Source organism: Pezoporus flaviventris, unplaced genomic scaffold (genome assembly GCF_033815535.1).
Source record: "Pezoporus flaviventris isolate CSIRO_AGI_PZ_B2104156 unplaced genomic scaffold, CSIRO_AGI_Pfla_v1 ptg000007l, whole genome shotgun sequence".
In the NCBI taxonomy this organism is placed as follows: Eukaryota; Metazoa; Chordata; class Aves; order Psittaciformes; family Psittacidae; genus Pezoporus; species Pezoporus flaviventris.
The window spans coordinates 7995971-8011260 of NW_026892555.1; the positions used below are offsets into that span (position 1 = coordinate 7995971).

At 36.2% G+C, this 15290-nt stretch overlaps 1 protein-coding gene across 5 annotated transcripts in view; it reads right to left on the bottom strand.

The window, feature by feature from the left end:
• Nucleotides 1-15290, bottom strand: part of EFR3A (EFR3 homolog A) — a 75630-nt gene that overhangs the window by 54113 nt on the left and 6227 nt on the right. The window contains exon 3 of one of the 5 annotated variants that reach the window (XM_061447703.1): nt 10514-10603. The exons of 1 other annotated variant lie outside the window; for it this stretch is intronic. In XM_061447703.1, the coding sequence (XP_061303687.1) occupies nt 10514-10526 (13 nt within the window). In that variant the 5' untranslated portion in view covers nt 10527-10603. Of the gene's footprint in view, nt 1-2979; nt 3175-10513; nt 10604-15290 lie in introns of those variants that run through there. 3 more of the 5 variants (XM_061447701.1, XM_061447702.1, XM_061447700.1) reach the window with 3 other exon arrangements.

Here is a 15290-nt window from a genome sequence, read left to right on the forward strand (position 1 = left end):
AATACATGGAACTTGCAATTTTATTAAAAGTCTCATACTGCCTGCTTTAAAAAGACAGAATCCTATGGTTTAGCTTTTCTAGCACTCAGGACTACCAGAATATTGAAATAATTCCAGTTTATATTAAAAAATATCACCTGAAGGTAAAAACTCAGTACAAAAAAAAAAATATATAAAAAAGCTTTCAGACACATCATCCAACTATTTCATCAGTGTAGGTTTATTCGAAAGGAATTTAAATGTTTTGACATATCAGGTTTTAAAGGTTCCAGTGGACACGGTATGAGACCAACTCACTGGTCAGGTCTCAGATCAGCTCTGATGCACAAGAGCCACAAAGTAGAAAACAATACTGAGTAATAATACCCAAGTATGCATGCATATCAATGGCTTTCATCAGTCTTCCAAATCTCAATACCCAGTGCATTCAGAGTAGCCAAATATCTTATTACAGGTATCCATTTAGGTACTCAAAAAATCCTAAAATACTTTGCCAAAGACAGTAAAAGCTGTAAAAGCTTTTGCTACAAATCAAAATAGGGAAAAGAATGAAGGGCATCCTGGCACTAACTCTGATGATTACAATTTATCTGCAAACTTTTCACGCTGTGAAGAAATATTAGACAAATACACCAGGACTTGTATTTCTTTACTTCAGATATCCAAGTAACCTTAGTTGTTTTTATGACAAGATTTGACATGAGTAGACATTCTCCCCCTATTCCCCCTGTTTTCTGCTACTACTTGTCTTCTGGACAAAAAAAGGTAATTCTGCTCATAGTCTGACAACTTAATTCTTGCAAATTATTTAATCAAAACTAGTTGTCAAAGATATATATATGAGTTTAAAAGCACACTTTAAGATTTCCTCAGTGGTCTTTTAACTCAGTTCATGAATTAAGAGAGTCATACATTACCAGACTTATAACTTCTATACACAACTATGAAAACAAAAAAACACTCAAAGAATAAACAACTGGAATATTGATATGTTTTGTATGAAAAAGTACTTCATTACTACTGTCAAATTCCTCTTGTGATTCCTGTTGACATCTCGGTGAGGTGTAAGCACTGTAAAAATCTACATTTACTAAAAGCTGCAGGTACAAAGTAGTAAAAATCAAAGCCATTTCATATGCCACTAGAAAATGTAGGTATCAAAAGAGGTTAAAAACCTGCTTGACTTAAAGCAAATGATTCAGTTGCACAAAAACATTCTACTGAGAAGAATGTTGTGCAATACTTTAAAAGTGAAATCATGATAAAAAATGAGTTATTAGTGTATAAGATATCACTCAGTATTGGGAAATTCAAGTAAGATCATCAAAATCCACCAAAACAAGACTTCATCCTGTTAAATGTTTCTTGAGTTAAACACGCAGCTCTGCACCTGGCTCAATACTCTTGGTACTTGTGTTTTCCTACTTGATTTTCTACGTTATGGACCTCTAGCATTGGTCCAGAGCAAACAGTGTAACAAAATATTATTACAACAACTGCAGCAAAATATTTTGCCTCAGCTACCGAAAATGTAACAAGAACAGAAAATACTGTAAAATACTGCATGCAAGACAGAGGCAGTTAAAAAAAAAAAAATCTTTTAGTTTCTTCTTTATGTGACAGAAGAAGAAAATCTTTGCAAAGAACCACAGTTTAAATCTTCAGATGCTCTTTCAGAACTGTGTTAATGACATAAATTTAACATAAAACCTGCATAGAATTACTCCTTCGAGAAGGATAAAGTCTATCAGGTAACAGCACCAACTCGTTCTGGCAGCCGTATCAGACGGTTTCAGTTAATGGAAACTCCATATTGTTCAAATATTGCTCTTCACATTTACGGCACACAGTGAATTTTGACATAAAGAAAAATGCCTAGCTAAGTATATAATATAAGATTTGACAATTTCCTCTTCTCCCCACACTGGATTTTCACTAGTATCTTTACATGGCTGTGTATTTAACTACAGCATGCTTTACATGAGAAAACCCTAAAGCAAACACAAAACAACAAACTTTTCAAAGAATTCTCTAAAATTAAAATATAAAACCAAAATTAGTATGTTAATGTCATTAAAAGAACTTTCTACATTCAACAGAATTCAAGTATCACAAAGTGAGAGTTAATCTATCAAAGCTTTCAGCCTCCAAAGGTATTATCAGTAGAGAAATTAAAGCAGAGCACTATCAGAAAAATAATGAGGTGACAGACTCCCCAAACAACACAGAAAAAAAGGAAACCAAAGGCAAATCCCAAAACAGTTAACAGTCATTAGATAGATTTTGTGGAAAAAAACTATTAACTATTGCTCAGTTTTGATATAATCAGTTAAGATTAATAAAAACATAGGAATAGGTTAAAAAAGAAGTATGAATATTAAAACCCCAACACATCGCACAAAAATCAAGTCTTAACAACATACATTGAAAATAGACTTAAAGAAATAAAACAAAATATAGGAACATTTCACAACATAAACTGGAAAAGATGAATGTTGTAAAAGACGGATAAAAGCTAAGCAATTTAACCCATACAAAAGTTGATCCAGAGCACACATTCGCTTCACACAAATAAGCTGTTTTGTAGGTCTACAGAACGCGGTCACTAAGCCAGGCAAAAGGAACCCACTTCATTTTATGCAGGTTTATCGACGAAAATTCCTATGACAATTTAAGCCTGACCCCAGAAGACATCTCTGTCATTTTATACAAGTAAATATAAAGGATAAAGCAGTATCTACAGAGAAGTTCACACTTACATGATAGTCAACACAGAAGGTTTAAAAAATACTTATTATGGGATTTTCTGAGTTAAAATAGGCACCTTCTCTCCGGCTAAAGGAGTCCCGCAACCTGCACTCCACATGTTAAAAACTGAACATATTTAACCAGCTGTACGGGTTCTTTTTAAACACATTTATTCTACTCAACAGCAGTAAGAAGTAGTCCACGTTATCAGAAAACGGTAATTTCACCTACCCAAACACATACATGGTCTTGGTTCAAAAGCAGAATTATAATCATAGGCTTTTTCTTGCTCAACAGTTGGAACCTGAACATACTGCCTCATCCTGGATATGATCTCACTCCCTGGAAACTCTCCTTTTCAGAAATGTGCTCTCTCACACTAGCACAGCAGCAGTTACTTCAGGCGAGGGCTCTGCAGTACTAGAAGCTTATCTGATGAGCTCTGTGACACCTACATAAAGCCACCAAGCACGTGAAAAACTTCAGTATCAGATTCTGTTAACAAGGCCAGGCACAAGAAGAGAGAAAAGTATGAAAGATACATCATCAATGTGTGATTCACAGCTCATCGAATCAAACTGCAGAGCCAGTTTCATTACTTCAACTTCCCCAGAACAGTCATTATTTCTGTGACTAGAAGCTAAAAAAACTGTATAGTTCAGGAAAACCTGTGTTCATTCAGCTGCCACACATCACTACAGAGTGACAAATAAATTAGCAGAACATACTCACTTGATCTTGCTGAAGAATGGTCAGAAAAATTATTTAAGACAGGCTGCTGACCATAAAGGCTTTTTAAACTAAAGGGTTTATCTCTAAGATCAGGGAAGCACTTAAAAAATTAATAGGTTAATGAAACTAACATTATCTCTAATAATACTTCAGAATTCAAGAAGCAAGGATTACAGAATTTAAATCCTTTACATCCTTACTCACAAAGATTGTGACACGTCAGGTAGAAAAATCAATTCGGAGTTAAACAATTCTGAAATTCCTTTCTGGCTTCCCGGCACATCTCATCATTTTATCGTTTTACTTCCTAGATTACATCCACTTGGGCAACACAAATACAGGATTTCCATATAGGTCTTTCTGTAAACCATGGAAATCATAATGTCCTGGTTTTAATAAAATCACAACTAAAAATTTCCACCAAATAACAATTCCATACCAATTCTAAAGTTAAGAGACTTGTGCTAATAACATAGTGTTTAGTGCAAAGAAACTCAGACAAAAGACTGAGCTGCACAGAAACTGTCACCACACAGTTTATTAAAGGAACCCTGTTGTGACAATTAGAAAAATACCTGTTGCAATAAAGTTTTATTTGAAATGAGTTTGTCTGAATCTTCACTTACATCTTACTCATAAAAATTACAGGAACACAAAGCCTTCAAGCCGGCTTTAGACACCAAACACCAAGTTTTGCCTATCAAGCTTAAAGCTGCCAGATTATTTTCTTTATCAAAATCTGCCAAAGCAGAAAACAAATGGACTGTAAAATTTATCTCATGCTAGAATTCCTTCCACAATTCTGTAATGCTAATATTGCTGTCAACTGTCTGCAGAACATTAACGACCTGAACCAAGATTTCATATTCACTCACTGAATATTTTTGTTGTCCCAAGCTTATCTGGTCATCTGTATCTTTATTGTCTGTCTTACAAGATTAAAAAGAGCCTTATCAAAAAATAGCATAATTAACAAAAAGTTTGAATCTACCTATAAATGCATGTTTTGCTAATATCAAGAAACTGAACAATATTAAAAATACATTTGGTTGCTCAATGTACTATATAATTATGTAAAAACTGAGTACTTTTATACATTAAAATTTTATTTCACTTGTCTATATCTGAGATGAGAAACACAAACAAAAAGTAATTGGTTTCAAATATCCAGAGTAAAGTGCATAAAGTAACACTTCACTACACTAACTATACCTGCTTGGTTTTGAACTGCTAATATCAGTTGATGCATTTCATTTTCAAGGGCATTCCCTTTCCACTATGAAAAACAGATCAAGTATTTTAGAACAAGGAAATTATTCTGGCCATATAAGGGAGTTAATTAAAAATATTCTTCACCCTGCTATAAAAAGAATTACTGCTGTAAGGACGCACTCATCAGCCATTGCAATGTCCCTGGAGCGTGCTCCCAGAGAGAACAGCAACCTCATCACTTAGCCAGGATGAGGTCCCATTCCCTACATAAACCTCTCCTCTCCTCTACCTTTCACCCTGGTGTCATTTGAGTCCTCAACAGCTGGTTTCCAGCCTCTCTCCACCAAAACTTGGTAAAGACAATGTCCAGATGAAATCTCTGCCTGAAGAATATGATATTCATCTCAATGTGGACTTCTGACCCCCATGACAGCAAAATCACAGTAACAGCCAACATGGAAAATTCCATCCACTACCTTGGTTGGACAATTTTACATTTCTTCTTAAAAACAGTTTGGTGCTCAGTTAATTTGAAGCAAATGGAAAAAACCCACAACCTTCTCCCCAGAATTTCTTCTTACGGTAAAGCTAATTATAAAGCTAATTCTGGCGCAGTATGACTTCAAGGTGTGTCATTCTATACTTGGATCAGATCAACACAGAGAGATGCACAGCATGCTACAGGGAAAAGCATGCAAAAATAACCTGAATATGAACTCTTTGTGGAAAGGCGAAATGACAATGCATGTCGAGCTACTAGTTAAGAAGTACGAAAAAGAACCCCAAACCCTACCCTAGTCTTTGTAAGACCCTAGTTTTACAAAGCTTACCACTAAGCCTCTTCAATAAAGTATTCTTTCAGACCCAGTAGCAATTCAAACAAATCCCCAGGGAAGACATTATCTTTGGGATGATGCCTTTTAAAGGCTTCTAATCCATTAAAAGGAAGTTTTGCATTACATCAAGTTCTCTGGTTGCATTCTACTTCACCAGTTCCACCGCCCGCGGTGTTTTCATACTGTCTCTTCTTTCTCCCACCTTTGTTGTTTTCACAGAGTAACTTTGTTTCACTTGCTCATTTCTGTTCTTTTCAACACCACCTCCTCCTTTCCTACTCTGGAGATAGTACCAGCACTCTCTATTTTTAATACAGCATTAAGAATACCTAAAATTAATCTGGTTCCAGCGAAAGAAGCTCTATGGCTTCTTATGAATTTTGCTTCTTAGTTCTTGTCCTTACCTATCTTCCTATTAAGTTGGCCATAACAAGGTCATCAGTGAAGAGGAAATTCTGTCACTGACTACAGAAGACACCTGGAAAGACACATCTAAGATATCACCTTTTACCCTTCTCCATCACATTTGGCACTGACAACCTGTTCACAGTAAAACATTGGGTAAAGACCAACTTTCATTCCTGCTTTCAACATTGGGTTCACAGTCAGGAAATGAGTTCCAGGGGATAAACGCAGAGGAGGAAAAAGAAGAGTGTGTCATAATACTCCCATTTCTAATAGATACTGACTTGGTAACAAGACGTTTCATAAATCAGTGAAAAATGGGGACATAAGCAAACTACTGGACTAAAGGAGAAGGGGAGGTAAAAGGAGACTCATAATGCTTTGTGTAATCTCTGACGCACATGAACTGGCATTATTCCTCCATCCAGGGAAGCAGTAGAGCACAGAGCAGATTTGTAACAAACACTGTCAAAACACCCACCAAGGCCTCATCCAGTAACACACTGTGCCAGAAGGTCATTTTTTACCTACCATTTAATTCAGAATAAAAAAAGTAAAGAAGGGTTGACATTATCACAGCAGCCTCCTCCTCCCACTATTTAACACGAAATACTTTGATCTGTCTCTTCCTGTCCAAACACATGGCTCCTCCCAGGACCTGTAGATACAGGCAAACAGAGCCACCCCAGCACAGGGATGACTGGCGCAGAAGTAAGCTCCCCGTACCAGACAGGCTACTCTGTTCAAAGCCTGGCTTCACCTTGACTCCAACCTATTCTCTAACCAAGATGGACAAGTTTCAGAATACTGCATCCTTGAACACCTCATGGGTGCAGAGGACAACTGCAGGTGACAGGTAAGCATGCTGTAACCCTCCTAGGCACTCAAAGGCCAACAAACTTATTTTACACTCCTCTATGAGTTCCACTGAGAAGGAGAGCTGCAACATCTGTACCTCTCTTACCACCTTGTTCCCACTCTATTGCAGCATATTTAAAGACATAAGCTCATGGCAGTAGCACATGTGGATTACTTAGTATCTACTGGAACACAAATGGTCACTCAAACACCATGAACAGTTCTGTCTTTCAGCAGATGTTCTGATTCCAAAGTCAGTGTAACAAAAGAAACTGGAATGACCCCCAACACATAGGAAAGCTGCCAAAACGTCTAAAGATCTACCCTGCTGGTCAACTGAACTCTGTATTACATAGTAGCCTCTTCTTGTTTTGAAACTGTGGCTTCCCTACACCAAGCAACAGAAGAAACTGTGAAACACTCCCTACTGCTGAAAGGTCATGAAGATTTTGTCAACACAACACATTCACACCATTTGAAGAGAGCTTAACGGATGGCACTGGTAAACTTTGTCTGTCACCTGGCCTGCAGAAAATAAGCATGCATGTCATGATGAAAAGTCCTGATGATGGGGAAGCAAAGGTTCACATTCACAGGCCTTCTTCCGGGAAGCCTTAAAGCTAATGCAGTGAGAAGGTATAGCTCAGGGAACTAGATTTTAACTAATTCAGCATAAACCACTGAACTGTATATGACATGCAAGTGTGTTGTTCTATACACACTTTTTTTTTTATGGAAACATCCCAAATGCCAACATAAACACGGCCAGAGGTTCAAAAACAAGTTTTACCCTCATTTAAGCATACTCAGCTATAGACTTCAGTACATATACACAAACTATGGAAAAGCATTTCCTAATTAAAAAAACCACACTTTCTGTATACAAGTAGCTCAATACCACATGACATTTGATGCCCCCACACATACATATTGTACATAGAAAGTAATTTTAGAAAGAGAATGGATGAAAACTGTTCTGTGAATCTAGAACCATACTGTGTTTCTCATCTACACTGAGAAAACTGAGTGCAGCAATCCTTGAGGCACACACACAGGGCTCAAAACTTAGAATCATACAATCAATTAGGTTGGAAAAGACCTTTAAGATCATCAAGTCCAACCATTACCCCAGGACTGCCAAGACCACCACTAAAGGGTATCATTGAGGGCCTCATCTACATGGTTTGTGAATGCTTCCAGGGACAGTCTGCTCCTGTTCATCAACAAAGTGTTTAAACTGTGTTGACATTATTGAAAAATAAAATTCTAACCAAAAATGTTGTAATGTCACTCTGAAAAACAGAGTCCCAGAAGATACACAGGGTTAAGAACTCAAAATTCTTCTTTAATTGTCTTACTAATCTTCCATTAAGTTTACACTCTGCTTGTGTCTATAATTATTCATTTGATTTTTCCGAAAAGCATTTACAAAATACGATATTGCAATTCGGACATGTGAACATACATATAGAAGAGCAATAAAACAATTTGGAATTAAAAATCTGAAAAAATCTCTACATATTCTTATGAACAGATCCTTAGAGCTGCCCCTACTTTCCATTTTAAAGACTTTCTTTTCTCTGCAGACAGCTTTACCTACTTCATCCTGCCCTCATAGATCAACTTTGTGTTACAACTAACAGGCAGAAGTTTATGCAACAACTTTTCAGTATTCATAGTTTTGAAAACAGACATGAAAGACAGCATTTACACCAAAACCCCTCCTTCTAGGTTAATGAATTATAAATTATCCCTGTGGTTCTTATCTTCCCATTAGTTCTAAGGAGTGCTCCGGTTCACAAAAATAATATTCTGTCACTTCTGAAGAAAAATGTCAATATCAATTACAAACTCATTTAAAAAATGCCCAAACACATACAGAAACAGCCTTGGATCCAGCTTGTACTGCATTTATCACAAGAAAACTCTGCTAGTTCAATCATATCAGACGCAGATCAATTATAATTTAATAACTGTTTGTATTTTATCCTATGAAGTTCAAAAGTAGGGTAGCAGCATTTCAAAGTCCCTTTCTAACCATTAAACAGTTATGTTGTTTAATGAAAATAAGAAAACAGCTGTTTTAATTGCATAAATTATCCTGTACTTGGTAGAACTACAGAAGTACATGAATAAAGTATCTGTGAAGATTTATCTTCACATATTGCCTTTCATATTAACAGCTTTACAAAGTATCAGGAGGGAGCACTGATTTAGTATAATGATATAGCAAAGCATCAGGTTGTAATTCCTTACTCATTCTCTTTGTAAGGAATGACTAAGCATTCTCAAGCCACAATTAAAGGCTCAGGGTACCCATATAAAGCCAAAGTACAGATCTTAATCAGCAAAATAGTGTACAATGTCCAAGTACAATTTAGAGTCACAATTGCATTCTTCTTGAAAAAATTAAACGACCAAGACCTCTAACAGATCTCAAGCTGGACATTAAAGAGAGGTCGAGTCATACAGGCACCAACTATTCTTAAAAATCTTGGGGTGTAGAATTCTACTCAAACTTTACAGGGTATAAATCTGGTTTGTTAAAAGCCACTGAATTTAAAAACAATTTAAAAAATGCTTATTTTGAAATAAAATGTTTACCTTTTCTCAAATAATTGCCAGGGATTTTGCACATCTTTACAAAAGATTAATTCTTACTGACATGGCTTTAGAAGAACAATTCAGTATTTGAAAGAAGCCAAAATGCTTAAACACAAAACACCAGTAGTTCAATGGCATTCATTACATGAGCTCAGTTAACACATGTACATTATCAAAGGTTAAACAGTTCTTCACCTCCAATGAAAGCTTTTTGCTCTGAATTAAAAGCATACAAGTCAGACTACTGCAATATTCACTCTATACAAACAAAACACATTTACTGATTTAAACTTCTGTTCCAAGAAAACAGCAAGCACTCTATAGATATAACTGATTCACTCTTTGTATTCTGTACATAGGCAAGCTAAGAGGTTTCTTAGTTTACAAATTACTTCCTGATCTTAAGATTCCTCAATATACCTGTGAAATACAAGGATCCTGTAATTGTTTTAAGTTTTGAAATGTGAATAATTATGACACATCCTTATGTTAGAAAATTTCATGCTGACCTCTACATGGGTACCAAAAGGCTTGTATTCTTTGAGCCAGTTGGGTTACCAGTAAGAGTCATAGGCCCTTGCACACAGCAGCCACAAACAGAAGTTGCTAGTATACCTCCTAGACACAAACTCCAGAATATGAAATAAAGCAGAACTCTGGCTGTTCAGCTAAGCACTTTCAAAATCCAAAACTGTTCACCTTTGGACATGATCACTAGCTGAAATCTGCAAGTTAGTAGATGCAAGTCTCATTCATCTACCTACCCCAACTTTCTACTCATTCTTGTCTAATGCCTGCTGACTTTTTAGAAATGAAATAGCGATCTATAGCCAAGAGTCATGTACACAGCTAACTTCCATCCTCAGCAATTAACAAGGTACCTGATTCTCTAGAGAGCTGCTGGGGATCCTAGAGGTCAATGACAGGAAAGAAAGTCCATATATCATGTAAAGAGAAAGCCAAAATATTTTTAAAAGCAGTTTACCCTGGTCTTTCCAGAGAGACATGCGTTTAATCAGAGCGGAAAATTTACCCCCTTCTCAAAAATCAAATTTTCCTTTGTTGTCATGCATAAAAAAATAGGACACTTGCATGCATAATCAGCAGAGCCTTCTTACCCTTTCGTCCCATGACTGAGAAATCAATAGCAAACAATGCTGTGCATGAAGGTTAATCGACTCATAGGAAAACCAACTGCAAAGCGATTTCTGTAAATAACAACAACAGCCATGTTTTAATAAAACCTGAGAAAATTATTAAGCTACATTTTAACATTTGATGAATTGCACATGTATAGTTTAAAAGGCTTTGATGGGAATAGAATTAAGTTACTCTCTAAAGCTTCTGATTTCCTTTGTTATATGCCCAGATTGTGCACACATAAATGACCACAGCCTGAAAAAGAAATTCCTCAGGTTTTGATAAGGAATAGACTAAAAATTGTTCCTTTCTTGGCTATACTGAAGTGTACTCCAAAACAAATGGAAGGAATGAAAGGAGGAATGATGTAAATGAGGTTACTAGACATATTTGCAATCTGTTAACATGAGTGATTTTCATATTCTGTGGATCTGCTCCTAAATACTCACTTTCCCAAATGGGGTTAGCACGATGCACGTGGAGAGGACTAACACTTCTTCAAAATTAGCAAGCTTTAAAGAAATCCATGCAGATTCATTAAAGAACAGGGAAGCACCCACCCCTTTGGGACAGCTAAAAAATCTTGGGTTTTGTTGTGACTTTTTTTGACTCCGCTCTGTCAAAGGATATATTTACAGAAGTGACCACTTTTTCTTTTCAGTGTAGAAAAGACACTCACCTAAAAAATCAGCCGAAAAAAAAACCACCAAACCTGTATCTAAGTGTTTACATAGCCAAAGCTTTTATTATTTAAAGAATCCATTGGATATTTCGTGACTATAGTATTATAAAAGTTACAGATATTCTGAAATACAGTTACTTTCTTTTACTGGCCTAGGTCTGGCAAATGGCAAACAGCTGAAGGAAGCCCAAACCACGACATGCCCTTCGCAGCTGTTTTTTAAGTTCCTGTGTTGGTTAGGTCACTAGCTGAAAGATGCACTTGATACAGGGCTGCTTCTGTTTCTCATCCTCTAAGGTACTAGAACAAAGCAGCAGAAAGCAATTTGAAACACTCCCCCATGTGACTCTTCTCTACTAGCCAGGAAATTAAAATTTTATAGCATTAAAATGTATTTATTTTAACACTATTCTAAGTAGTTAACAATACCAACAGAAAACTAATAGGCTTCCTAATGCCTATAAGATAAATTAAAGCAATTACGAAAAATGCTTCATTAAATAGAAGGTCCCATTTAGGGTTTTAAAGTTATCAGGGATACATGAAAAACATCCTTGAGATGAGGAAAACAAGTATGTTAGATAGAAAGAGTGGACAACGCTATTAATTAGAGCTATGGCCTAATGTTCCCTAAAACCACTAGAATGCTTAGCCCATGAAATATTTACACAGACAGATTTAGAAATACATCTCCAGCCACCAGGGTTCACAGGGAACTAAATCGTCCCTTCTCATTAACAGTCTTGTTACTACTTACTTGTTATATACAAAATAAACATTAGAATTTTAAAAGACAAATAAATTCATTTCCCAAAGTTGATGCTGAAGGAAGAAACCCAAAGCGAGATTATCTCCCTCTTAAAATGCATTAAGAGCATTAAACACGAGTTAAATATTCATTCATTTCAAATTCCATTTCAAGTGCTGTTTCCCTTCCTACGCTTGGCATGAAAGCTCTAGCCAAAAAGAAAAGTGTAATTTTAACAGGGTTTTTTTTTTTGTTTGGGGGGGGGCAGGGGGTGGTTGGTTGTTTAAAGACCATGAAGCAACTGAACTGAAAGCAGTAACAGCCAAGGACAAAGAAAAAGACAATCGCTAGTCAATGTTCAATATTCTATTTACATTCATCTCAAAGACCGGGGAAGCCACCGGTACACACCAACTGCAGACTAGTTGTCTCTGCAAAGACAACTGGCAAAAAGCCACATGGAAAACTGAGGAAACAACATGTTTAATATAGTTTAGCGAGAAGCAGTCAATGCCTTGAGCCTACTCAGAGAAGCACTCTGAAGTTACCAAAACAGTCACTGCACTGTAACCAAGAACAAGCCAAACTGAGGAAGGTTTCCCACATAACCGATACATGTATCTCAAAAATCCGAGTGCTCACTTTCTAAGTAGCAAATATTTGACAGACTAGCACAGAGGAGGCTCGTATTACTAAATTTTACCGCAATAATTCAAGGGACAATGTGGGAAAATTTCATTTGTCAAAAATCCTTCTTTTTATTTAGTTGCTCTCTTAATTTTTGTTACAGGGCCTGCTAATCAGCAGCTAAAATCAGTTTAACCTAACAATCACGATTAATAAAATTTTGAAAAGCAAGGATATAATTATGTTGATAGAATAAGAACAAAAAAAGAGGAAAAAATGGAAAAAAACCCAACAAACTACACACATAACTACCACAAGTAAAATACAATCTTCTAGACAGCAGGTGTTCTCACCTGTATCACACAACATTTTTCTGGTCCAAGCACTTTCATTTTAGTAGAAAATCTGCCTTTAAGTTAAATATTTAATAAAGTAAGTAGGTTAGCAGTTTCTGAAAAAAAAAAAAAAAACAAAAACGAAAACCAAAACCAACCTCATGTACCAAACAGTGTTTCAAGCATCTGATTAAGTGTGAATATCAGGATCATAATGTTCAAAAAGAAGAGTCTTAATGAAAAAAGCATAGCTAGCTCATATATCAAAACATTTCTTTAACAGAAGCATTTGTAACACTGCAATCCAAATGCAGCCAACAAAACCCTTCCAAAACCACCCGTGTTCCTAGCAGGAGTGCGTTAAACAAAATTACCTGAACCAGCTATAGAAAAGGGAAATTGAGAGCACAATGTGACAAATGTAAAACATGTACTGCCTGTACTGCAAAGGCTGTCTGCTTACAAGTTCTTTGGTTTTGTTTTTAACTAAAACGACTAATTCATCTTTTCATGGTTTCTTTGTGATAAGGCACAGTTAAATCAGTTAATAAAATAGCTGTGGCTCAAATCAATCTTCTCACTTCTGTTATAAAACACAGTAGGAGTAAACATATTTGCTTTCTGCACGCTGCTGCAGCAGTTTTATAGCATTACACCTCCACTACAACCTAGATGTCAAAATTTTACCATGCATGGCTAGACAAAAACCAAACACTTTGACATCTTAATCTTTGATTAGGATTGAGAGAGCAGATTGAAAATTTCCTATTTAGGGGCTATTATTGTACTAAGACTAAAACCTTAATGTTATTTTATTAAGGACTCAATGGAGCAATATGTACCCATATTTTTACATAGGATCACTAAATAGCAACATTAATAGAAACCCTTGATAATCCAACATGTAAAGTGTAGCTAGTGCGAAGACCAGCACACATGACTAAAATGAGGTTAAACAAGATGAACATTACCTTTGGTTAGCTGTGTACATTCATCTCTCTCCCTCTCAATACTACAACCCAGGTCTGACCACATGCCTTTTTTTTGGACAGTTTAAGGGAGATAAAAAGCAGATTGTCCTGTGAACATTTCATGTACAATAACGTCAAGACTGACTTCTAAAGCATCTCTATGAACAGCTGAAGTCCCCAGAAAGACAAATAATGTCTCCTTGTCCAGTCTGTCCATAATGTCAGTATCTTGACCTCTCCAGATCATCCAAGCCACTACTATTAGACCTAGCAATTCCCCAAGTACTGTACTCCAAAAATGGGGTAAGAATATTAACTGATATAGAAACTCAGGGAAGCAAGCACGACAACACTGGAAGAGAGGGAGTTGGTCAGTATGACCCAAGAACTCCATCAAACTCTTCTTTTATCTAGATACTACTACCCCACTTAATTTGCAAAGAATTCTTTCTAGAATGACAGAAAACATTTTTTTTTTTTTTTAAATATTTCACTCTAACAGTCTTTTCCATCTTTTATTCAGAAAGATGCTCAGTGTATTTCTTGACGTGTGGGATGAGAGAACTCCATGTGGGGAAAAAAAAGAAATAAAATCCCAGCCTTTACAAAAAACTGAGATTTTTTTTTTTAGATTTCAAGGACAAATACTTTCAGATTTCAAAATAACACCAAATAGAAGCAACCTGTTTTGTCAATATGCTCTAAAATGAATACTGCAGAACAATCCTAAATTAGCAGGCAGCAGCTTGCCCTTTCACAAACAACAAAGTTGAAGTCTTGAAGGCTGTCTCAATGCACACCGATGAGAAGCGATGCTTGTCTGCATTGCAATCTAATCATACTTCTTCATCACCAAAATTTTTGGAAGGAAACTATTTAAGACAGTTCTGTTACTTCATACGAATTGCAATGCACACACATATGTTAGGTTACCTTCCCTTCATCCATACACTTAAACTTAAAAATCTACACAGAACTAAATGGCTGCATTGTTCTGAATGTCTCACTACAGGTGAAAATTCAATCAGTTGGTTTCATCTCCTTTAAGTTCCATCTGACTCTGTAGTAATGCAGACTCCATATGCATTAGGATAAATAGTGTTAATAACAACCCTGAACATAAGCCTACCTGGTTTAGAAAAACAAAAACATCTTACTTTTGCAGTTTAATAATATTACTTTTCCAGTCTGTTTAAAATAGCCACACACTTCTAAACAGCAGAAGTGACTACCATGATAAAGGCCTTAATATAAGCACAGCGGTGAAACACTATCACAAATGCTGAACCCCAGCACAGTCAAAACTATCTATGGCAGCTGATTCTTATGCACAAGTACAATAAAATATGTATTTGCCATTACTTTGTTACAGTCCCTCATGTCTATGTAGAG